Source organism: Dipodomys ordii, unplaced genomic scaffold, assembly GCF_000151885.1.
Source record: "Dipodomys ordii isolate 6190 unplaced genomic scaffold, Dord_2.0 Scaffold5, whole genome shotgun sequence".
NCBI lineage: Eukaryota > Metazoa > Chordata > Mammalia > Rodentia > Heteromyidae > Dipodomys > Dipodomys ordii.
In genome coordinates, this window is record NW_012267221.1 from 13,862,229 (window position 1) to 13,889,215 (window position 26,987).

The 26,987-nt window shown below is 35.3% G+C and overlaps 1 protein-coding gene across 1 annotated transcript in view; it reads right to left on the reverse strand.

Annotated features, from left to right (window-relative positions):
• Window positions 1-1,554: 1,554 nt before the first annotated feature.
• Window positions 1,555-26,987, reverse strand: part of Ifih1 (interferon induced with helicase C domain 1) — a 54,589-nt gene continuing 29,156 nt past the window's right edge. The window contains exons 5-16 of the mRNA XM_013029646.1: window positions 23,705-23,925; window positions 19,468-19,678; window positions 16,588-16,805; window positions 15,397-15,513; window positions 13,581-13,704; window positions 12,814-13,077; window positions 11,442-11,701; window positions 7,644-7,793; window positions 5,658-5,819; window positions 3,395-3,585; window positions 1,959-2,049; window positions 1,555-1,859 (exon numbers count right to left, since the gene is read on the reverse strand). Of these exons, the coding sequence (XP_012885100.1) occupies window positions 1,683-1,859; window positions 1,959-2,049; window positions 3,395-3,585; window positions 5,658-5,819; window positions 7,644-7,793; window positions 11,442-11,701; window positions 12,814-13,077; window positions 13,581-13,704; window positions 15,397-15,513; window positions 16,588-16,805; window positions 19,468-19,678; window positions 23,705-23,925 (2,186 nt within the window). The 3' untranslated portion in view covers window positions 1,555-1,682. The remainder of the gene's footprint in view (window positions 1,860-1,958; window positions 2,050-3,394; window positions 3,586-5,657; window positions 5,820-7,643; window positions 7,794-11,441; window positions 11,702-12,813; window positions 13,078-13,580; window positions 13,705-15,396; window positions 15,514-16,587; window positions 16,806-19,467; window positions 19,679-23,704; window positions 23,926-26,987) is intronic.

The following is a 26,987-nucleotide window of genomic DNA, read 5'->3' on the forward strand; positions in this document are numbered from 1 at the left end:
ACAGCAATACTTTAAGTGGAGTCAGATGGAGTTTTAAAAAGTATTTTAAGAAAACCAAATCTTCTTTTGTCCTCTTAAATTCCACAGAGCTTCAATTTGTTAATATTCATCTTTGCTTAGGTCTTAAACAGAATAATAACAAAGTCAAAACTCTTATAATGCCAAATTTAACTCATCTTTAAAACCAACAGAGATTTTTGTTTTCATATCTTCCAATATTTTTTTCTTTCTTCTTTCCAGATGAGTTAACTGTTTCAGTGGAGCAAGTAATCTTTGACACTTAGTATCAGTTACAATAGTCAGTTGTGGGTGTTGTTTTCTTCTGGTGGTTCTTCCATGACCAATGCTGTGTCTATTAGGAGAAGATCCTATAACAGACTTTCTATTAAGAATAGAAATATTTTATTCCGAAACATTAGAATTGTCTCTGCTCAGGGAGGTTACCCTTATGCATGAGCAGTGGAGGCCAGGGGCAGCCATTTTCTCTTTATTTCGTAGTCACATCCAGTACCTGGCTCTCTGCTAAATCCTGTGTAAGCCCTGGATGGAAAGAAAGTTGTTCTCTCCAGAAACACAGGGTAAAGTTACAGGCATGAGAATTAATCCAAATTTAATCACTAACATTATCTTTCAGTAGTTTCATGGTGTATTACATGCCTGTTTATGTTTGAAGGCTAAGCTACTTGGTGCTTCTTGTGTCCATCATAGCGCTCCATGTTTTTCAGAGTGCTTCCATAGAATATGTATGTAATAAGTGACAAAAATTGGGCAACTGGTAAAGGGGGCACAAGTCTATACTGGCTCAGATTCCTGTCCTGATCGGTTGTGATGCTTTGAAGAATCCCTTTGCTGTGAATGTGAGTATGGCCTGTGGATATGACATGACCATTATTCCTGCTATTACAATTGTTACATTAAAAGCCCCTCCTAACCGGCCCAAGAAAATTTCCCGGCAACCCCAAAAAAGCAAAGAACCTGGTGGGAAGGGCAAAACTGAGCAGGCAACCAGGGTAAGAGTGTTCTTAGGAGCTGAGAACAATTTCCAGTGGCCATTCACCAAGAAAATAGAAATCCCAGTCAGACATCTTCATGGAAACAAGTTCTGGCAACAATCTGAATGAGCTTCAAAGTGAATTCTGCTCTCAGTGTCTTCAAATGATGACACAGGCCTCTCAACACTTCAATTTCAATTTTTTCAGGCATGAGCAGAGAAATTCACCTCAACTTCTGGCTTAAAAAATGTGTTCTAGTAATAAATGGATTTTTTAAGGAACTAACTTTGTGGTAATTTTTTGTGTAGCAATACAAAACACATAGAAACAGAAACAGGCATCATGATGAAAATTCGAAAGATAGGGAGGCTGGAGAAACGTAAACTGGATTCCCTAGGTTTATACTGAAAGTCAATGACAACTGAAATTGATACCTTATATCCTCATGTATACTTCAGTAGTTGTCCTACAATGCTATAATTCTCCATGTTGATATTATTGGTAGATTTCCTTTCCTCTGGCCAATAAATAAGATAAATGAATAATAGAAAATATAATATAATAAAATGCAAAACAGTTTTATTAAATAGTAGTTATATTAATTTTCACAGTTCAATAGTATGAAAACACTGATCAGAATCATATTAAATGTTAAAATGTTGATATTTTAATATTAAATTAAATCAAATACTAATCCTCAACACTGAACAAATACTCTGAATAATCAAGATCAGGAAATGCGATAGGTAATTCTACCCACTTCTTGTATTGTTTCTTTGATGAATTATTTTTGAAAAAAACAACAAAATTCCTTATTTTAAGACATGGCAAATCCAAGCCTCTGTGTACCATCATTGTTCCCCAAGCCTGGAAAACAAAAGAGACATTGAGAAGAAAATATAAATATGCATCCAATTTAACATTCCTTTTGGCTAAAGTAAAGCTGAGACCACACCATGTACTAACTTGGCCACATTTGCAGATAATCTCTCCATTTGTTTGGTAGTCAGCAAATTTCATTTGAAGTGCTTTGTTTTCTCTTACAATGTAGAGTTCCCTAAAATTATCAGAGGAAGAACCACCAGTGAGAATTGGCAAAATCCACTATACAGCACATGGGTCCATATTGTACTTGATGCTCATGCCCAGACATCTCAATTCTTTCCTTCCTACTGCCTTCAATTTGTAGACCAGAGTGAGATGTGGGTGGATGTCCCCTTCTTACACACCTTCCTTGTGTCGTGATTTTATATATATATATATATATATATATATATATATATATACACCTTGGATCAAAATGGCTTTGGGTCTCACACTTCTTGTCAATTCCAATGAAATTTAAAATTTTTAAATATCTTTAAGTAGTTTTACAAAAGAGGTGCCAATTGACAAAGCAGTTTATGAATACAATACACTTGGATCAATATCACTTTTTTCAACATTCTCACCCATCCTTCCTGTATTCACCTGTTCTTTAACACTTCTTAATTTTCTAGGATATACATTGTATTTCTGATTGCATTCTCCTCCTCTTCTCCTCTTCACTTTACACCCTTTTCCCCTTGGCTCTGTTCTACCCATTTCCAGTACCTACTTCCCTGCTGAACTTTGACTTTGCCTTTCTAAGGAATTACACTGTTTGAGCTCTCCCTTGAATCTATCCTATTTCAGTTAATACACTTGCATGCTATCCAACTTATTTACTTACAAGTTTATAAGCAAAATCTAGCTTCGACATATAAGGGAAAGCATTCATCCCTGATTCACTTAACATAATTTTTTCCAAGTCTTTCCATTTCTTTACAAATATTGCTACATCATTCTTTCAAATGGATGAGTAAAATTGCATTTCATATATAATATATATATCACATCTGTTTTACCTATTTGTCCATTGAGAGATATCTGATTCTATACTTTGGTTCTGGTGAATAATGAGGCAATACACATGGTTATGATGATGACTTTACTCTATCCTGGTTTGTAATATTTTGGATAAATTTCCAGGAGTGGAATTGCTGGAAAACTATTATAGGAAAGAACAGGAGAAAGATGAGAGCTCTTGAGCACAGGTAGAAACTTTCTGAGTAAAGATGCAGAAGCACAGCAAATCAAAGAAAGACTTGATAAATGGGACTCCATCAAACAAAAAAAGTTTCTTCATGGCAAAGACGTAGAAAACAAGCTAAAAAGAGAGACTATATAATGGGAGAAGTCTTTTGCCAGCTACACATCAGACAAGTTATTTTTAAAATAGACATTTGAAATAGGAATATAATTAGAAGGCTTAAATCTGGGAAGTTTTGAAAAAATCCCACTTTTAAAATATTATTGTACATTTAATACAATGTATTTCACTAGTTGAAAACTATTTTAAAAATGTTTCTTCCTGTACTCACTTGAATTCTGGTGTCATATTGACGTGATGCATTTTCTCAATTACATGGATATTTTCCCCCGAGCAGGCTAGCACACTACAGTTTTTGCAGAGAAAAGTAATTAATGATGGATTGTCTTTGTACTGTTTGGCAATACTTCTCTTAATTTTCATTTTCTTTTCCAATATGCTTTGCACCTGTAATTCCAAAATCTGCACAAAGAAAAGGTCAACGTTTAAATTTTTTAATACTCTTATTAAAGTAAGTCACATAAAATCTGGAGATATTACACAATGATAAGAGTGTGAACTTAGTTTGTGGTCTTGGAAATAAAAATGGAGCACAAAAAGAATTTAGTATATAATCAGCCTAAATCCAAATAAAAAGAAATCACAGAGAAAAAGTCATTGTGATGAGTGCCAAGAGAAATGTATAAGATTCTTATCCTGCTCCTAGAGGTTGGCATGATTTTAGGAGACTTTCAGATAGGCAGAGCCTATATAGGACATGAAAATTAGATTTCACTTTATGTGTCAACTCTCAACTTTTATTAATGTTACCTGAGCACTAGTCAAGAAGTATCCTTAAACTGGAAGAATGGAGATATTCTCCCAGAGTTTTTTTTTTTTTTTTTTTTTAGGTAGGGCCTTTTAATAGTGAATGTACCCTATTACACTTTCATCTCTGCTTTTCCATTCACTTGAGGGTACTCTAAGGAAGACAAAAGTCTTTACCAAAGATCTAGAAAGGAAAACAAGTCTGGGATTTCCAAGAATTGTCAGGTGCCCAGCCCCAAGTCCATGTGGAAATGGAATCCCCAGAGTCTTATGTTGGTAGTAGTAAGAGAGTGGGAACTTAAACTAGTCATGGTTCCTGCAGTGCAGCCAGCCTTTGAGAAGTGATTGCGTTAGAGATTTTAGAGTGGAGTCTGCTTGCTTGAATCATTGTGACTTTATAAGGAAAGAGACCACACATGCAATCAACTGCATGCATTCTGGCATCATTGGATATAGCTCAGGAGAGCCCTCACCAAAGCCTTTTCTAGGCTGTTTGGATCTTGGGCCTCCAAACCATGAGTCCAAACACAATTCTTTCTTTCGAAAGTTGCTGGTGTCAGTTATTTTATTATATTACTGAAAGGCTGACTCCTACAACATTTTATTATAGAGACTGAGGAAATTTGACCCTTGAGCTGCAGAGATGGAAGAACTAGTCTTCAGTCTTCAGACTTTAAAAATACTTAACTCATTCTCTTAAGATACGAACTGTGAGATAGTAACTTTTGAGTGTCATTATTTGGTGGAAAAAGTTTGATACCTGGAAAATGTTTGGTTCGCTTTGTCTTTAAGGGGCTTTTAAAATACAAGTTTGTATGGAAACCTGGCCAGGAAGCCTTGGAGTTGGTTAGAGCTTTGCACACCAGTTTGAAAGCATCCATTTCCTGAAACTCTATTTAGGGTACAGCCAATTCCAATGTTAAGAAACTAACATTCACACACATATGCAAGGGTGTGAATTTTCTTCTAAATGGATTGTTTGCTATTATAGTAGTTACAGTCTTTAATTCAGTGGTATGAAGGATTTCCTGAAATATTGCAGAAATATATACTTTTTTCACTGTATTCCTTCACACAATTCAAATAAGTCTGTGTTAGTAAATTGAGGTGCAGCTAGATGACATATTACATATTTTTAATCATTGAGGCTAATCATTGAATATCACTCTAAGTGGTCTTCAAATACTTGTTTTAAGGGATTTGTCCCTATATCATCCAATTTCAATTCTCTAGTGCTTATCTTTATATTATATGTATGGTGCTTTTTAACTGTGGTTTATTTTGTCTTCTACAAACGCTTCCAGGCATGATAGAAAGTTTCTTGTGGAAGAACTTTTGTCTGTATTACTTGTTCTCTGGTCCTAAAACATTGCTTGGTACACTGTGAACAATTTGGAAATACATTGGGAATAAAAATAACACCTATAATAATGGATTAGGTCCAACTAAAATTACCAGATCATGTCGAATGAGTGAATTGTACTAGTCTTTCTAAATCAAGGGCAGCTTATATTTATTATAGTTTTTTTCATGGGAAGGAGCATAAGACTCCAGGATAATTCTCTGTCTACCACAATCTTGATATTTTGTGTATGAATCTGGCTATGTACAACTCCTTAAACAGAACTTTACAATTCAGCATTTGAGGTAGTCACAGGGATATTAATGACAAGCACATGGAGCAATTTTTAGATGAGACAAAATTCAGAGCTGGGACAAAGCAATACCTTATGTGCATACTCTTCTGGTTTCATGTTTTGAACACAGTGAATAGCTTTATACATCATCTTCTCTCTGAAATCATTAACGGTCTCACGTTCAACCACTCCAGAACCACTGTGAGCAACCAATATGTAGGTGCTCTCCTCAGCTCTGGCTCGACCACGGGCCTGAGAAGATGAGAAAAATCAAGTAAACAAAAGGCTGTGCTTTGTGACAAATTCTCTTGGGTTTGGTCTGGAAAGGTATTCATTGGTCTGCATTACAAATTCCAACTGATAGTTCCACTTTAAGGAAAGTTTGCTGTTGTCTATTCCCTGTGAGTCAGCTCATTAAGACTTAAACATGCTTTAATATACAACCAAAGTCCAGAGTTCTGATGGTCCAATTACCATGACAACTTTGAAAATAAGGATACAGGTTGACCCATTTAACAAGGAGATGTACAAAACACTATGCTGAAAGTGAACTTTACAACTTCAGTGGGTTGGGGTAGTTGTGGAAGTGGGAGGGAAGGAATGGTAGGGGGAAAACAAAGGAGGAGGTAATGATGCTCAATAGGAAATGTACTCATTACCTTGCTCATGTAACTGTAACCCCTCTGTACAGTATTTTTACAATAACAAACATACAAAAAAAACTTTGAAAAGTCTCAACAACATATGACCATTCAGTCCAGCCTCAAAGCTACTCTTCAAATCCTAAGAACCAAAAGTGGTTATTTAGATCAGTGAATTTAAAGAGTTGATCTGTTCCAGATTCCCTAGTTTGAACTCAGAGCACATCTTCTGCTGAATACATGGCTGGTACAGAGACAAATTCCTATATACCTATTAATAGGATTATTGTCACATTCATGTTAAGTAGTAGTAGCTGTAGTGGCCTGGCTCAAGAGCATGTCAATTGCAATACCATCATGGAAAACATAGGAGAATCCAAGTTGTGTGATTTCTTAGAAAAACAAAGTCAAAGTTCAACAAAATGAACACCAGGCAAAAGGGGAGGGGTAGCATCATGGAGAGAGGAGCAGACAAATATAGAAAAGTGAGGGAGAAGAATGCAGTCAAGAATTCAACGTATAACCTACAAAATTAAGAAAAGTGAGAGAGAAGGCAGGTTGGGAAGTGAGAATGTTGAAAGGGGTGATATGATCCAGATGTACTGTATTCATAAACTGCTTTGTTAAGGGGCAGGTCCTTTGTATAACTACTTAAAGATAATAAAAAAAGAAAAAATTCATTGAGAGTAACAAACCTCTGGTTATTCTACTGAAAAATTGCTTCTTAATTAGATGTCTGTCTAGGTAGCTTAGTGTTCCCTGACTTGCCTTCCATCGGAGGGTGCAATTGAAGCTGTGAGCAAAAACCTTCTGTGAGTATTGCAGAAAGAATAAGTATTATATCGATTATCATAATTCCTGGACATACTCAACAAATACTAACCACAATTTTGTTAACATGGATGTATAAGAGATAAAGAAAGATTGCAATGGAAACTTCGACTAAATGAATTTATTCATGCCTTACATTTCCAAGACTGCTCACGCCTGACATTTGGAAAATTTTGAATGCATAGAAAATTCAGACAAATAGGGGAGAGTGTGTTCCTTTGTCAGACATTTGTGTGATTGTGTGGTTCAGATTCCTGATTCCATGAGGACTTTGTGCGTGTCCAAGAGGTCTTACGGAATGAACAGGCCTGTTTTGATTCTTGCAGATGGAGCCAATGTCATGATCCTAGAAAGTGTCCAGACACAAAAGCCACAATCATAGAGGAATTGTTGATTAAAACTACAACTGGTATTTGTTTATCATATATATTAAAAATGGTAATATGAATGGCAATACTATACAATTTTTAAAAATTGCTCTTTTAGCAGAAAAAGTGATACTTAAGAGCAAAGAGTGTTTTCTGTCATTTTACTAAAAGAAAGCAACAAAAGTAGGAAGGCAGGAAGGCAACTTAATAGGCCAAATAGAAGTATTTGAATATACCTGGACCATGGCTATTTCATTCGTGACGAGACCATAACGGATAATGACATTACATTCTTTGATGTCCAGACCTTCTTCTGCTACTGTGGTAGCGATAAGCAGATTTATTTTTCCAGTGCGAAATTTCCTAATGACTTCTTTTTGTTCATTCTGTGGAAAACATTTTAATAAATTAAATTTTGTGATGCTAAACACATTCAAATCTTCTAATTAGGAGAAGAAATAATAAATTGCAACTGGTCAGTGTAAATCAAAGGATTAGATCATACATGGATTTGCTGCCATCTGTTTTTGGCATCGAACAAAGACATGATGGTGACACAACATTTGATTTCCAATCTGGGATTACCACACAATAACAAAAATATTTCCATCCTCCAGTCTGGAGGTGGAAAGACCAGCACTGATGCCAAGGAAAAGAAATTGACGGTTGATTTGGGAGGCAGAAAGGAGTTGGCTGAGGAGAGGTTACAGACATGAGAAGCTGACACGGGCTTTTCTTTTCATTACATCAATGACAGAGTCTTTCATATTCAGAGAGTAAGTTTCAGCGATACTTTCTTTAGCCTGATGAGTTCTGAATCACAGAGAAAATGCTCGCTGTATCGGTCACTTTAAGACTCACTCAGGCAAGGAGCATATGGGATATTCTTGAAAGAACACATGAGACACTGAAAACATTGGCTGCTTCCAGGAAGGGAAGCTGGAAGACTGGAGAACAGTGTTAAACTTAACCTCTTATTAATTTTCTGAGGAAAAATGTATGGCTTACTAAAAGGGGCACTATAAGTAAAAATGAATGAATAGCCTACTAGAGATATAATTACAAGTAATTCTTGGTGAAAAACCTAAATCTTGAAAGAATAAAAAAATACATTAAAAATTATGTCCACTGGCCCTTGCATAAGAGAATAACTAAGCATAAATCTAGTCTGATATGGTCAGTGATGTTTTATTTTCATTTGTACCCTCACCAAAGTTGCCAGCTAAGTTAGCCTTTAATGCCCTTTCATGATCTCTTTTGTTTCTATGTATTAAACAAAACAAACCTATCTGCCCAGCAATGGGTTCTCACGTCCTTTTCCCTGTCTTTCTTAGAGGCAGCACAGGGGCTATTCGATGCCTGACTGTTACAGAACTCAGTAGAAAGGCCCTGCTAATACTCTCTCCCCTGGGTCCTCATGTCTACTGAGGCAAGCTTACCAGCCCTTGAATGTTAGCAGATGTCTGTACCTGAACTTTGTGAAGTTACTTTAATAACAAAATTTAGGCACAATGTCAAATCTTTAAATCACATCATATAGACTCCTACTTCCTCTCCTAATGGGTGAGTCTACTCCCAGTTTACAAGGCAAGGCCTGAAAGAATGAGAGAATATGCCCTGTATTTTGATGTGTTGCCTCCAAGTCTGAAGGAGATAAACTGAGACTTTTAATTTGCATGTCACCTCTTTTACAATAGTCTCCGAGGTCACCTACAATAAAAGTAATAACATTAAAGCTGGTAAATGTAATAGAAACTGAAAAATAAGACCCAGAGTGAAGCTATACAGAAGTATTACTTATAAGGATTAGCAGAGGCTGTCAGAACTAACTCCTGATTTGCCTTCAAGCTTTCTGGAAGCAAAACTGGGAAACACATTAAATAAAATAGCTCTTCTATAAGAAGAAAACCAAATCTGGTTTATTACCCAAGGAAATGTGGTTTCTCTGGCACTAAATTTTAGAAACAACAATAAAGTAAGTGCATGTTCAGGGTATAATGAGAATGTGTATATAATACCAAGAACTTTTTTCCTAAAACAAAAATAAAAGCACTAAAATAGATTTAATTTGTTACATTGAATAGAATGATGGTGACTCTAAGGGCACTGAAGTATCCTCTTTGCTGGTAAGAGTCAATGTGACTTTAGTTTTCAGAATATTTAACTCTGTCAGAACCTCATTCTTTTACTCATAGTGTTCATGTCTGCAAGATCTGTTTCCTCTTCAAGTGAAACATAATACTATTGACTGTGTGTACTAGATAGTTTCTTATTATATATATACTATAAACAATATACAAGTATATATGTATACTGTTTAGAAACTGTATTTACTTATACCATATATAATATATATATGTATATATGCTATATATGTATATATATATTATGAACAATATATACACTGTATACAGTATCACAGTATAGAAATTATATGCACACAAATATGTATATATACACTGTATACACATATATAATTATTTATATGTACTAATTGTGATTACAGCATATATATTGTAAATAAGGCAGGTACTGGTGGCTCATCCCTATAATCCTAGCTACCCAGGAAACTGAGATTTGATGATCAAAGCCAGCTTCAGTAGAAAAGTCTGGGAGATTATAATCTCCAGTTAATCACCAAAAAGCCAGATGTGGCAGTGTGGCTGAAGTGGAAGAGCTCCAGTCTTGAGCAAAAAAACAAAACAAAACAAAACAACAACAAAACCCAACAAACAAAAACACAAGGCCGTGAGTTCAACCCCAAGTATTATGGGCACAAAAACAAACAAAAGCTAGGTGCCAGTGGCTCATGCCTGTAATCCTAGCTACTCAGGAGGCTGAGATCTGAGGATCATGGTTCAAAGCCAGCCTGGGCAGGAAACTCTGTGAGACTCTTATCTCCAATAAACCACTAGAAAACCAGAAGTGGCGCTGTGGCTCAAGCGGTAGAGCACTTGCCTTGAGCTGAAGAGCACAAGGACAGTGCCCAAGGTCAGAGTTCAAGCCCCACGACCAACAAAAACAACAAACATGTTGATATTTGCTAGAAAATCATCCATTTCTTCCAGATTGTCAAGCTTATTAGCATAAAGGTTTGAGGAGTAGTCCCTTATAATGTTCTGAATCTTGGTTGTTTCTGTGGTGATGATTCCATTCTCATCTCTGAGTTTGTTTATTTTGGTATGCTCTCTTCTTTTTTGTTAAGGGTCTGTCAATTTTGTTAATTTTTTCAAAGAACCAAATCTTTGTTTTGTTTATTCTTTCTAGTTTTTTTGGATTCTAATTCTTTTAATTCTGATTTAATTTTAATTATTTGTTTCTATCCACTGTATTTAATTTTGGTTCCCTGTATCTTGTATATACATTTTTATAATTTTGGGAGGGGAAGGGATATAACAAAATGCTTCTATAAGGATACAATTTGGGGAGAGCAGGAGGGAGGAGTTGCAGAGATGGAGAGGTAAGGAATGGTAGGGGAAAAACAAAGAAGGAGGTAACAAGGCTCGATAGGAAATGTACTCATTTCCTTACTCATGTAACTGTAACCCCTCTGTACAGTATTTTTACAATAAAAACATATAAAAACAAAAACCCAAAACCACAAAAAGGTAATAAAATCTCTAAAAGAGCATAAAACCTTTTAAATCTCTATATCTAACATTGCAAATACTTTAACTTTTCCAAGTTTTCCTATGAAATTCACCTATGTAACCATCTTTTTTGCATAGTTTTAATGGTAACACACACATATCAGTAAAGATCTGAATTTAGCACTTAACTATACGGTAGCCCTCAGTCTCCAGTGTCATTAAAAGTCACATACTTTCACATACTTAGGAAGTTCCTCCAACTATGTGAAAAAAATGATTCCAAATATGACAGACTAAGCTGATAGTATATTCAAGCTTTCCTCATAGAACAAGTGTTTTACCCTATCACTATGTTTGCTAGGTGGTGAGCAAATTGATGAAAATCATGACAGTTTAAGAAAAAGAACAACACAACAATTAAATAAGTAATAAGGATGCTTATACCTGTGTCATAGGCTTGAACTCACTGCTATGTCCAGCTCCAGTCAGATGGTGGGCTTTAACTCCCACTTCTGCAAATTTTTCATTTTCAGCAATCCATTGGGAAAGAGCATATGTACTTTGTCTTGTTTTTGTGAAAATTATTCCCCGAATGGATTCAGCAGTTTTAGTATATTGTTCCAATATAGTATTTCTTAACTTGGTGAGTTTTTCATTTTCATATTTTGGGTCTTCAGCCAATGTTTTCAACATGTTCTTGTTTTCTTTGAGTAGTAAGTATAATTATTAATGTCAATTATATTAAGAGAGTTATTTAGCATCATACATATGTCAAAACATCATTTTGACATCACAAATAATACAATTTTTATTGGTTGGTTAAGGAATTAATTTTAGAAAGTAATTTTTAAAGGTTATTGAGCCATCTCAAGTAAGCCTCCTGCTTCCTTGCAGAATAACTTCCACTTCAACCAGCTCTTATGTGCAAGCTAGATTTAGCTTATAAACTTATAATGGTGTAGATGAATGGAGAGGTGAAGTAGGAGAGAATGTAGCCAAGAATTCAATGTGTATTCTACAAAATTAAGAAGAGCAAGGGAGGGGGTGAGGAAGGGAGGATTGGGTAAGAATTTTGAAAGAGGTGACATTGATCAAGATGCATTATTTTCATAAACTGCTTTGTTAAATGATAACTCCTTTGTTCAACTACTTAAAGGTAATTTCAAAATTAAAATTATAAGCACTTTTGCAATTTTTCTACAAAAACAATTTTAAAAGAAAAATTTTAATGTACACAAATAATTACACAGGAAATGTTTGTGTAACGAAGCAATAAGAATTGAATTCTCTATAGTTAATCCTGTGCTATACCTCATAACCAATAGATTCTAGTTAGCAAATTAATTTTCATTTTTACACTAAAACTGGATGATCAATTGACTGATTATGATATAACCAATTATTAATCTGTCTACACCAATTAAGAAACAGCCCTATAGTCTCCATAGGATTTGTTCTTTCAAAAATATACTGTTATTTTATTTTTCTTATTTTAAGTAGTTCTACAAAGGAGTTTCAGTTCCATGAGTCAAAATATGAGCTATGAGTATGATTCATCTTGACCAATGTTGTCCCTTCAATATTTCTTCTCCATTTCCCCACTCCCAACCTTACCTAAGAGTTAACTAGTTTTACATAATGTACAAAAAAATATAGTGAATACAGGTTTTCTCCCCTTTCTCCCTCCATTCATGATCACCTCTCTCCTTGTCCGCCCTCCTTCCCCAAATGAATCTTTGGAGAGCATTTTTCAGAACCCACAGGAAATAGAGAAGTGAATGCATAAAACTCTTCAATAGGTAGCACTGAATCTTACCAAAGAATAAATTGATGAGAAATATGTCGGTGGCATCGAGTTTCAAAGGTTTCTTTAAATTGCCCTCCTGTTTGTCATCATTCTCACTTTCATCATTGTCTTCTTCTGCAGCTGCAATCTTCTTTTCTTTCTCATCAGTGTAGAAAGACTCAAGGTGTTTATAGGCATCAATCATTCGGATTGTGTCATTAATTTGGAGGGCTTCATTGTACTTCCTCAAGTGTTCTGCACAGACCCGATCTTTGCGATTGCCTTCTTTAGCAGCTGTGAAGGAATTCATTATGTGTCTGAAAAAATGAGCATGTAAACCCAAAAACCTGTGCTATGAACTCAAATATATTACGATTCCAAAACCAGCTTCACCTCGGTTTTGAAATGAGCAAATGAAGGCTCCAAGTGTTCCTTGGGTTCTAAAAAGGGACAAGTTTTCCAGTTCCTATGCTTGTTATGTGAGCTCTACACTAAGAAGCTGGATCTGAGCCACAGGAAACAGTATGGGAAATTTATTTGTAGAGTCTGCCTCTGGACACAGAGCTTTTAATAGTTCTCTTAATACTTCAAGTATACAATAAATGATAGAGAAACTTGGATGAATTGATAGTCTTTTAGATAAGGAATTGAAGTGTGTTTATGTTTGTCTCCCACAGAAATATGATTTCAGATTGCACATACTTTCAGTTTGCTTGTGAATATGTGGCATACTCATTGAAAATTCTGGTGTAAACATTGGATAATCTGTTAGAGAGAATCACAAAAATCTAAATTACCTTTTTTCTCCATTTGAATGGCCCATTGCTCATAAGTCTGAGTTCCAAACTCTGACATTGGATTCAATTGGCAGTAGGTTTGAATCCTTGTCATTATTTCTAGAAGTTTTTCTTTAAATGGATACTAAAAACAATCAAACATTTATCATTATCTGTTACTTAACAAACTTGTTAAAATAATGCACATTATAATAAATTTGATTCAGAATTGCTCTGAGAATAAAATCACAGGATAATCTCAAGACCATTTCTTTGTACATTACATTTATTCTTGTCAGCTGGCTTTTGACTCCCACCATTAAGGCACACCAATGTTGCCTTTGAGTTTCCAACTTAAAGTTTTGAAGAAAATAAAGGCAGTGGACATTAAACATCTTGAAAAATAAGGGTAATTTAAAACCATACTGAAATATTGTCAAATTATTTAGAAAGCCTACTATCTAATTTAAGAAAAATTTATCTGGCTTCAATATTATTTCTACTGAAATAGAGGGTCAAGGGTGTTTGAAAATACCTAGAATTACACTCCTTGTATAAAGTTCAGTCAATCAAAATGTTTTGGGCCCTCTAGGAGTCTGGTGACTGGAAAAGAAAATGAGAGGATGTGGAAAACTGGCAGTGTATTGTCCCTTGGTCATAATTTTGTTTGCCTGAGTGAGGTCAGTTCATGAAAATTGGTGCCTTTGCTAATTTGTACTTTTTCTTGTTATATTTCAAAGAAAAGTATATAAAAAGTTAAATAAGGCAAAAAGATGGTAACTGTTTTAAACTAATCTGAGAAATATTGGTTTGGGTTTTTTTTGGTGACTATATATAGAAGCATGTATTTAAGCTTATCGAGTAAAACTGAGCAAACATCACATAAGTGAAAATGCATAAAGTATATATCCAAATGTGTTAATGCAACTAAAGTAGATAGTACTCTTTTTCAGAATTAAAAAAAAAATGTGTGGGCCAGAGATACAGTTTAGTGGCAGAGCCTTTGCCTAAATGACCAAGGTACTATTTTCAGTTACTAGCACTGGAAAATAAAAATAAATAATAGTAAAATAAAATAAAGAAATTTGTGGAGTTTGTTTACTAACACTGGTATAGTGCCTACTATATTTCAAGTTCAACATTGTATATTGCACACATATATCACTAATCCAAATACCCTTATAAGGTAGAATTTCAATGTGAGATAAATTTATTATTGTGTTTATAAAGTTAATCATGCTTTTAAATTTTACAAGAGGAACTAATTATTCATCATAATGTACAAATTTATTCTAGTTGGCTTTTTACAATAAGTGAAAATATTAATCAGAAAATTACCATTAAATGTATTATTTTACTTCTTTGCTATGGCAATATCTTCCTAAGAAAATAAATAAGTAAAATTATGCCTGTCAGGATTTCCATTATTATTGCCAATTGTAATCTGGTAACAAGAAAATAGTTGCATGCAATGTGAGAATACCAATCCTAGAAATCACTTGACAGTAAAAAAAAGAAAAAAAAGAGGGTAAATTACCATAATCCATAATCCCTCCAGTGTAGCTACATAACTCCCCCCAACTCCATACTACTATGAATACAAGGCTCACAATGAGCTATTTTTTTCATTTAAACAAGAAATTTGAAAAGAGGATGGCAGAGATAATCAATAACAATGCTTTGATGCCCAATAACTAGCTTTAAAAAGCATAAAATGGTAAGCTGTTTGCTTAACTTTCAAAATAATGATTACTCAGATGTCCACTACAACAACCTTTACCATCTTTGATTGAATGTGGTGTTACCACTCAAATAGAAATAAAATTTAAACACATACTTCCCTTGTGTCATCTGCAATTGAAAACTTCTTGCATGGCTCCTTTACTTGACATTTGAGTTGGTCAAGATTATCTTTTACTGTTTGAATGGTAAATGCATCAAGATTGGCACATATCTGGAAAGAAGACATTTTTAATAATCAAATCATTACTGTTTCCTTACAATTGATTCAGTATAGCTTTTGCAATTTGTATGTTATCTATAACATGAATATGTAGTATAAAGCCTAAGTAATGTATAGCATTATTTGTTTTACTGTGGATCTGATTAACCAATGTGTATTAATATTGTCCCAATATAGCAACAAGAAGCTTCTAAATCACACTGTTGGATAATTTAGGAAAAGTATATTATTTTCATCTTGTAAACTTTATTTTGTAATTGGATTACTAGACATGAGAAAATACAGTAAGTTCCTGAGAGTGACAAAGAACTGCTATATTTTCAATCACATCTATACATAAAAAAGACAATGCAAATGAAGAAATAGCCTTAACTCTTGTATCTGAAGTTAGTCCTTAATAGGACTAAATAGGAGTTAAGTCCTTAAGTCCAGAAATAAATTACATCTTGAAGTCAAGATAAATTTATGCCTCTGAATACTGACCTCACTAATGCATTTCATTTACTGAATTTAAGTTAAAAGAAAGAAGTTATGATTTAAATGTAATTGTAAGTGACAGTATGTTTCTTGGACTACTCTGTTTCATATCATACATAATACACCATAATAGTGTTTTATGTAGTATTACCATTTGAGGCAGCTATTAAGTTTATCTTTAAAGAAAGATCCTCATAACTTTATTTCCAACTTAATTTGAGTAACCCAAATTCTTAGAATGATAACTATCAGAAGTCACAGAAAACCAAGCAGTTTAGAAACCCATATTCTAAGATGTCATATTTTATGAATATACATCTTGAAGTTCAACTAGAGAAGTGAAAAGGTTGAAAAGAAGGCATTCTGTTTGTCTTGGTTTCCCATTAAGTAGATCAACTCTTCACAATTATTATTTTATGTCATTGCTGTTTATTAAAGCCTATCATTGTTTTGTTGGTGACTGTATATTTACTATAAAGAAAACAGCTTTTATTTAAGTGCTGATCATGGCCCTTGAACTTTTAACTGCCCAAGAAGCATGCGCAGTTTTTCCAGCTATTTTGGTTATATGAAAAGCTGACAACTTACTTTCAAAATGTGTTTTTCAGCTTCTGCTTGATTTTTGGCCCCTCCAACGCCAGGAGAAGCTGTGAGTCCTAGGATCTGAGGCAGGGGAACTACTGGTTTGTTTTCCTTCTTGAGGCTATTGTTTTTTAACTTCTGTTTCAAATAACGCCTCATGATGTTGTTGTAGACAGCTTCTTTGTTGGTGTGATGACATTCATCAATGATAATGAGGGAAAAGTCTTAAGAGAAAAATAGTCAAAAGGGTTTGTTTTCCATAGAGAGAGTTGTAATGATAGAAACAAGTTGAGACTGGTGGGCTGAGCTATTCTGGAGATTTCTTTTTCTTTTTTTTAATTGTGAAAATACCATACAGAGGAATTACAATTACATGAGCAAGGTAATGAGTACATTTCTTATCAAGCATTGTTGCCTCCTCCTTTGTTTCCCCTTTGTTTCCCCTTGCCATCCCTTCTCTTTCCTACCCGCATCCCCCAGCCAAAGTTGTAAAATTTGTTTTCATGAGACTGAGTAAAGTTTGGTTTTAGACATAATGTCGTGTACATCTCATTGTTGAAATGGCTCCACCTGTATCCCTATTTAAACAATTTGTTTTTTCCTTTCCACTCCCCAAATTATACCAACATCAAATACAGTGAAAGCAGGGGTTATACCAAGGGGAAGGGATAAACAAAGCAACAAAGAAATCATCTTATAAAAATGTTAGAAACAATACCAAGAAAGAAAAACCATTTGAGTCCTTATCTTGGGGTACATTTTGCTTAACATCAACTTATCTGACCATTTCTACTTGTCTCAGACATATACTAGTTTTTGCAAATAAGGGAAACCATGGGACTTATGTTTCTTTGGGCCTGGCTTACTTCACTTAATATAATTTTTTCCAAGTCTTTCTATTTCCTAACAAATGGGGCAATGTCATTCTTTCTGATGGAGGCATAGAAGTCTCTTGCGTATATATACCACATTTTCTTAATCCATTCATCTACTGAGGGACATCTGGGTTGGTTGCATATCTTAGCAATGGTAAATAAAGCTGCAATAAACATAGTTGTGCTGGTAGCTTTAGTGTGGTCTTGTTTGTGATCATTCGGGTAAATGCCCAAACGTGGGATTGCGGGGTCATAGGGGAGCTCTATGTGGAGTCTTTTGAGGAAGCTCCATACTACTTTCCCAAGTGGTTGAACAAATTTACACTCCCACCAACAATGCAGTAGGGTTCTCTTCTGTCCACAAGCCCTCCAGCATCTGTTGTTATTAGTTCTTGATTATAGCCATTCTAACTGGGGTGAGGTAGAATCTCAATGTTGTTTTGATTTGCATTTCTTTTATGGCCAGGGAGGTTGAGCATTTCTTCATGTGTCTATTGGCCATCCTTCTTTCCTCTTCAGAGAAGTTTCTCTTTAAGTCTTTAGCCCACTTATTTATTGGACAGTTATTTCTTTGAGGATTTGTTGTTGGGGATTTAATTTTCTGAGTTCCATGTATATTTTAGATATGAGATCCTTGTCCATTATATGGCTAGTGAAGATCTTCTCGCAATCCATGGGCTTTCTATTGATCTTGCTAGCTATGTCCTTTGCCATGCAGAAGCTCTGTAATTTCATACAGTCCCATTTGTCCAACCTTTCTTTGATTTGTTATGTTTCTGGATCTCTATTAAGAAAATTTCATCCTGTGCCAATAGGGTTTCTCCTATTCCATCCTGCAATTTTTTCACGGTGTCTGCTTTGATGGAAATTTCTTTTTATGGGCTCTGTAATGGCATAAGCTCATTCTTCTCAGTGAAGGAGAGCTAATGGTATGAAGTACCTACACATACCAAAGTTCATGCATAAAAATCACAAAACTACTCTGTTAGAATTAAACCCTGCTTCCTACATGGAATTCACAAAGCTCATAGTGCTAAAATATGTTAGAAAGAAAAATTCATATCCTTTTTAGTTCAAAAACAACCTCTTAAGACAATACTTTGTTCTTTAATAAAGTATTCAATTTTAGACTCATAATTTTTATTTTTACTATATCAAATGAAAACTTCATTAATAATAAGGAGGGATAATTTTGACTTGTTATGAATTGTATCTATATCATATCTATCTACCTATCTATCTATCTGCTTATCTGTTTATTTGTCTATCTACTTACCTACTGTGTTGTATTAGAGTTTTTTAATATATATTTTTATTGTAAAATATTATACAGAGGGGTTACAGTTAAATGAGCAAGCTAATGAGTCCATTTCCTATGGAGCATTGTCACCCCCTACTTTGTTTTTCCCCTACCATCCCTTTTCTCCCCACCTCCCCATTTGCTCCCCCTGCAAAGTTGTAAAATTCATTTTCAACATAGTGTTTTATACATCTTGTTGTTAAGTTGGTCATCCTATATCCTTATTTTAGCATTTTGTTAATAGGGTTTGAACTAAGGCCTTCTGCTTGCTAGAAAGCCACTTTACTACTTGAGCCACACACTCAGCCCATTTTTGTTTTAGTTATTTTTTGCTTAATGTCTCACATTTTTACCCTGGCTAGCCTCAGACCAAAATCCTCATACTAATGGTTTCCCACATAGCTGAGATTACAAGTTTAGGCCACCACTCCCAGCTATTTATTGGTAAGGGTCTTACAACTTTTTACCTATGGTAGCTTGGAGTTGTAAGCCTCCTGATCTCTACCTCCCAAGTTTCCCAAAGTATCTTAGAGTAGAGGCATGCACTACCACACCCAGTCTTACATTTAATTATTGTAATTGTTTTTACTCTTCTCCTGCCTTTCTTCTACCTTTTTAATCCATTCTGCACAAAACAGAAAATAACTACTACTATTATTGTTATTATTAGTAGTAATTCTTCTTTTTCTAAAATAGAACATTTCAACCCACCTGACAACTGGACACCAGCATCTTCTCCGTTTTCCAAGTTTACGAGGGAGTTTTCAAGGATTTGAGCTGTACTGATAATGACATCATAGGTTTTGACAACTTCTGGAAATGATATTTTCAGTTGAGTATCACCACTTAATTTCATAATATTATACCATTTCTTCAAAAATGGTTTGAACTCTTTGTCAAAGAGCTGTTCTACCAGTATTACCTTTAAAAAATATGAAGATTTTAAAATGAGAGAAAGAGGGAGAGAGAGAGAGAGAGAGAGAGAGAGAGAGAGAGAGGAAACACCACGTCAAATAAAGAATGCTGGTTAAAGGCCTAATGTGTTACAAAAATAAAGAAGAGTGTTTACATTAACAGCTAAATTTGCACACTAACTTAAGCATTATCCCTTGCATCAGCTGTCAACAAACATTCATTACATACTTGCTACACAGACATTATATTTGGAAAACAAAAATGTTTAAGAAATAGGTGATACCAGGTATTGGTGGTTCATCCTAGCTACTCAGAAGGCTGGTAGGGACCTGGAAGATCACAATTCAAAGACAACCCTGGGTAGAAAAGTCCTTGAGACTCTTCCTCCAATAAACCATCCAAAAGCTGGAGTGGAGGCATAAACTGAAGCAGCAGAATGCCAGTTGTGATTAAGAAGACTAAGACAAAACAAACCAGGACAACATAACACAATATAAACTTATCCCAGAGGAGGAAAAAACAGCGGACCCCCCCCCCCCCCCCCCCCCGCCCCCGACACACACAATGTTCAGAGGGAATTTGGCTGTAGTGAGCCATGCCGGTGAAGAGATAATGAGGCCATATAAAGAGAGTTTATTTTTTAATTTTTAGAGCTGGTCCAGCTGTGAACACCCAGGAGTGTATTTTGAATTTGCTATAACAGTTTACAGAATCTTCACAACTTGCATTGTTATATAATAATAGTTGCATTATTCATCCCTATGTTGTTGTGGCTGTTGTGTGTGATGGCATTAGGCCAGAGACAACATGTCAAAAGAAGGGACTGGAAAGAGCAGGGAAGAGCGAAGACATCTGCAAGAATGGAAAGGCTCTGCGAGAATGAATGACTGGAATCATTTTGGTGACTGAGCAAAGATAAAACAGAAAATAGGCTTGGCAAGGGAAGGGGCAACATTTCCTCCTTTTCAGCTAACTCTTGCTGCTGATGGTGGCTGATGGGCACCTGCATACTATGCATCAGAAGGCACATGGAATACCTCCTGGAATGGGAGAGAGGTAAGCCAGGCCCCATGAAGGGCCCATCCTAGGAGGATTTATACAATGAAAACCCAAGAGTTTATACTATGGAAAATACAGAATTGGTTGGGAGAGAGTTTGAAGAGTAAGTTTCAACAAATACACATTCTATTCCTCATAAAGAGACTGATAATGGAATCGATGGTCACCTTGCCACTGAGTTCTATAAGTCACCATTTTTACCTGAGACAAACCCCTGTTTGGGGTTAAATAAGGGCTATGTGGCTGTGAAAGACAGCACAGGAAAAGCGCTGTTCTGCCTTATTATTCAGTTAGGAAGGAAGTGAGGAAGAGCTCCTAAGGAATTCATGAATGGAATCACAATGGTCTTAAAATCAGTAATCAAGGCTGTTGAATGAAAGCTCAACCATTACCATGGAGGGGTAATGAGAGAAACTGCCATTTAGTGTTTTAATTAAAGTACCTAAATAACTTAACAGATTTGTCAAATGAAGATTCCTGAGCTCCAGGACCCATCTCTAAGGACAGAGCCTTGAAGCCTTTATGTTCCCATGTGACATTTAAGCTTTAAAATTTGAGTCCCACAGCTCTTATCTCTCTCTTCCACAAAGCCATTTCTGAGACTATCCTTTCCTTTGTATAGACTTAGGGAGTAAGCCAAGAAGGAAGTCAGAAGGAAAGATTCTGAGGCAGAGAATCAATAATAAATTCAGTTTAGAGAGCTAGCATGATCCAGAAGGAAGAACGTCAGCCCTGACGAGACTCACTTTAGGAACTTTGTGTGTGTGACAGTGACTATGTCGGAGTCATCTCTATTCTTTTTCAATAAAATAAGAAAGATGTTAACTTGGATGTGAAAGTCGAATGAAGAACCTAACTTACTGCAGGCAGAAAACCTGTCCTTTCTTTGCAGTAGTACAATATGTTGGAAAGAGAAAATCATTTAGCTTAGAAGAACAGAGTTCAAGTCTCATCTCTGCTGCTTATAGGCTTAGTAACTCCAACAAACTATTAAAAGTCTCAGAAACTCAGCTTTCAGACAGGGAGAAAAAGCATAATTACTACCTTATAGAGTCACTTTGTAGAGTTCATAAGATAATACACATGAGAATGCTTTAGAAATTTGAAGGAAATGTTGTATTGTCAACATATACCTCCCATCTTTTCCTAAATTACAGATTCCTTGAGAACAAATTCTGCTTTTGAGTGCTTTCGTGCTGGATAACACAATTAAACATTTACTTTACCATGGAATGACAGAGCAATGAGAGGTTCTGCCCATTACAGGTAAGTCAAAACCTTCCAGAGAAACAGCATCCTTTGAGCTGCCTTGGGAGATCTCAAGTTGTCACAGGAAATAACAGGAGCTGGATAATCCTCATCATCACTCTAGGTGGCTTTGACTTCCTACTGAAGGCCACAGAGAAAGCCAGATGCAAGTCTGACATGGCTAATTGGAAGGTTTGTGGTCTTCTTGGAGTCTTTTCCTGAGATGTGACAGAGTGTCTGCCAAGACTAATCAAACCCAACTGCTAGCTACTCCTGCTGAATCATATGGGACTGCTTTGTAGCATCTGAAGGAACCTGGGATTTATCTCTCATGATGTGGAAGTCCTAGATAGGAAATGGAAAGTCTGGGTGGGCAGGTGGTGTTTTCATTTCTCCCTGCATTTGAAGGCTATAACTTTAGAAAGAATGGAGGAAGGGAGATGAGAATGAATAGTGCTTGGGAGCAAGATTTCTTTTTTGTTGAGCAAGGGTTATAATACCATGTTTTAGGATGAAACACAGAAGGCATATTACATTGACTTATTAGGATGGATATTTCCTGATTCAGACATCATTAAAGCTGAAGTTACTTTAAAATTTAGAGAAATAAGATAGATGGCAAACAATTACAATATAGCCAAGAGAACTAGTAGAAAGATTTCTAGTAATTCTTAGAACAAAACAGTAAAGAAGCAGATAAAGGAGTAGCTATGTTCTTCAATATTCCCATAACAATGCAGTGACTATAAATGATGAGGATAGATTAACACTTAGTATGTGTAAATGTTCTTGTGTAAGAATCATGTAGATTTGATAGGATCAAAGATTTCTGACTAGAATAAAGCATTAAGAGAAAGAAATCTTATAGAAGGTATATTCAATACATTAAAAGGGATATAAATGATTATATAAGAAGAATGATATGAAGAGACAAACATAAGTATCTGAATTTAAGTTCAAACGTTAACTTCATGAAAATAAGTTTAGAGAGCTCTATCTTAACAGATTTTCAAATGAGGATAAGTCTGTGATGTCAAAGTAAACATAGTCTAGTCTGAGTGTCACACCTTATCTCTCCTGTACTCTGCTTCTGTGGAATTGGATCTCTAGCTCTGAATACTGCAGTCTTGGATAAATACTTGGAAAACTAAGATACCATGGAATAATGCAGGGTCTAGAAACCATATTAAAGGAACTATTGTTATTTATTCCATGGGATAAAAGAAATTACCATAAGACTCAGGATGCTGTCTCCCTGTCTGCCTTGCTGTTGCAAGGCAGAATTTATATTCAGTTTATTACATGTATAGCAAATGTATTATAATATACCATGGATGACATCTTCAATGAAGTATCTATGATTAAAGAAACTCTAAAAAATATTGTGAGCTGAGATTCTCAAGATATGTTGTGTTCATTCATACATACATATACATATATATATATAAAATGATAACTTAAATCAGGAGTAGTTAACCTTTACTATAGCTGAGTAGATGCAATCTTTGTATATAAGTTACAGATATTTGATTTAATATTCTAATTTTACAGAAAATTTAACTGTAAGGTTAAAAATTTAGATAGAAAATAGAAACAAATAGCAAACATAAAATAAATTATACTCAAACTAAATTTGTGATTCATTGCTACACATATTTTTCTTTAAAGGTTCAGAATATTAACATGAAAAGGAGCTAATGATGTTTCACTTGTTTCCTTTGAATACCTTATTGACCAGTACTATAACTTTCCCAAGTTCCGATGCTTGCTTCTTTTTGTCCAAGTGGTCCTTGGCAATGTAAACAGCCACTCTAGTTTTCCCACTTCCTGTAGGCAGGCAGATAATTATATTCTTTCCTTCCAAGGCTGGTTTGGCAACTTCCATTTGGTAAGGCCTAAGCTGTAGTTCTGGCTCAGGGGAGGCTCTTTCTGCCACCTTCTCTTCATCTGGAGGGAGTTAAGTCAAGAAACAAAGAGAATAGACAATAAAACAAGTAAGGCCAAGAAGGCTGAAACAGAATATGTAAGCCCCTTGGTTTGCAGAGTCCTTTTCCTCTGTGCTTCAAACTGCTCTATTTCCTATTTGCTATACCACAGAGGGTTAGCCCCCTGTCCATACTTGTAGGATATGATCCACGCGGTCTATCATATGGAAGCGGTCTAGGGTGAGGGTGAAGATGGAGTGAATTAAAAGCACACAGACTTCAGTAGGGGGCAAGATGTGTTTCAGAGTGGGCAAGGCCAAGAGAATTGTTATAAAGGGCAGGCAGAAGTGTAGACTTGGCAGTTCATGTTGCTAATGTATTATATTTCCTGTTTTACCAGTATGCTCTGCTCATTTCTTTTAACCCTTCCACCCATATAGCAACAATAACTAGTGAAATAGGACTTGTTATTTATCTTTGTTCTGGATTCTTTTTTTTAATAGGTTTTTACTGTGAAAATACTGTACAGAGGGCTTACAGTTACATGAGCAAGGTAATGAGTACATTTCTTATCAAGCATTGTTGCCTCCTCCTTTGTTTTTCCACTACCATCCCTTCCCTCCCACCTCCACAACTACACTCACCCCAGTCTAAACTGTAAAGTTCATTTTTCAACATAGTGTCTTGTACATATCATTGTTACAATGGGTCCACCTATATCTCTATTTAAACATTTTGTTTTTTCCCTTCCCCTCCCCAAATTATACCCACATCAAATACAGTGAAAACAGGGGTTATAGTGTGGGTGAGGAACATACAAAGCAACAACAATAACAAAAAACATCACATGGTACCTTATAAATATGTTAGAAATGTTAGCAAGAAAGAAAAAAAACACTTGTGTCCCTATTTTGGGGTTCATTTCCCTTAACTTAATCTTATCTGGTCATATGTACATAGCTTTTGACCTTTTCTATTTGTCCCAGACATATACTTGTTATTGCAAATAAGGGAAACCATGGGACCTATGTTTCTTTGGGCCTGGCTTACTTCACTTAATATAATTTTTTCCAACTCTAGTCTTTCCATTTCCTAACAAATGTGGCAATGTCATTCTTTCTGATGGAGGCATAGAATTCCATTCCACATTTTCTTGATCCATTCATCTATTAAGGGGCATCTGGGCTGGTTCCATATCTTAGCTATGGTAAATAATGCTACAATAAGCATAGTTTTATTTTGGTTTCAACTTTTTGATGGCACAAGGGTTTGAACTCATGATCTTCTGCTTACTAGCCAGGCACTCCACCACTGACTCATACCATCAGACTTTTATACTGTCTCTTTAATTAAAAAAAAAATGTGTGTGCAAGTTTGGGGCATGAAGTCAGGGCCTGTGCACAGTCCCCGAGCTTTTTCTTGCTTAAGGTTAACACCACTTGAACCACAGCTCTACTTCCGGCTTTTTGGTAGTTTATTGGAGGTAAGTCTCACAGATTTTCCTGGCCATGCTGCCTTTGAACTGCATTCCTCAAATAGTAACCTCCTGAGTAGCTAATACAGCAACCATGAGCCACTAGCACCCAGCTTTATTTATACTGTCTGGTTTTTAGATAGGGTTTCATTTCCTTCCGAAGGTACACTCATGTACTTCAATCCACCTGTTTCAGATTTCTCATTTTGACTAGATCATGTAGGTGCCAGATCTCCTAACCCTCAGTTGAGAAGGGATCTTGTGAACTTTTCTGTCTGGGTTTTCATCAAACTATAATCCTCCTAATTTCAGCCTTCTAAGTACCTAGGATTACAAGTATCCTAATTAGTTTTTGCAGCATCCTCCTTAGCTTTAGATAAAAGCTGAAATTATTATACTTCACTTTTTCATCACTTGATCTTTGGGTCTTTGAGTTCAAATAGCTCCCTCAAATACCTAAGTCCACATGTTCTCACATCTCATATAAAATATATATATTTGCATATGAATTTATAATACCCCTTCTACTATAAATCATCTTTAGACTACTTAAAATTCCTGTTGCAATGTAGATTTGTGTAAATAGTTGTGATATTGTATTGTTTAGGAAATAGAGACAAGAGTATTAAGTTTTCAAAATAATTTTGATCTTTTTTGTTTAAATCTGCACATGTGAAACCAATTGATATGGAGAGTTGACTGTTCACCCAGGTACATACTTGTGTATGCATATGTAAAGTCTTCCTTCCTTCCTCAGTTAAACTGAGAAGCAGCATTTCCCTCCTAGCCTTTAATTTGGTAGGCTTTCTTTGAAAGGTGAAACCATTTTGTAACATCAAGCTACATTGTGACTAAATTTCCCATTTAGGTTTGAATTGTAACCTTATTACTTCCTGATATGTCTATCTCCATGTTTTCATACTGTTTCCAGAAACTGTATAGGACAATATAAAACAATCATTTCCAAGTTAACAAATATTTTTAAGAATTGAAAACATAATTTAATGTGATGGAGGTTAAAAAATATAACAACATATCTTTGTTTAGATATATTTTATTTTTTAATCTAGATTAGCCAAGAGGAAAAGATGTAAAAAATGTATAAGATTACAATGTGGAATTTAGTCAAACAAACATTATGTCAGTTTCTACGTCCAGGTTTAAAATTTACATTATCATGAGAAAAAATAAAATGACAGCACCAACCAGAATTTCATCCCACATGAAATAAGTTTTCTTCTTACCAAATCCAAATAAAACTAAGCTAACATAATCCCATTAACTCCTAAGAACTTGCTGATGAGTCCATTTTAATCACTGGCTGATTCTATTTAAATAGGTTTTAGTTTGTTGTGATAGTGCTATCTGAACAGGTAGGAAAATTCACACCAAACATCACTTAGTAAAGCTCATCTACTGACCCAGCAGGAAATTTGCTATCTGTATGGATGAGTAAAGACAGATGAGCTATATACTATTAAGCTATTATTGCTGATTCACTTCATTTGATCTTCATTTAAAACTCACAAGGCCAACAGCAGTTAAAATACGCATGTATGAGATTTCTTTCAATGTTGGTTTTGAGCTATATTGTATTGATCACCTTACAT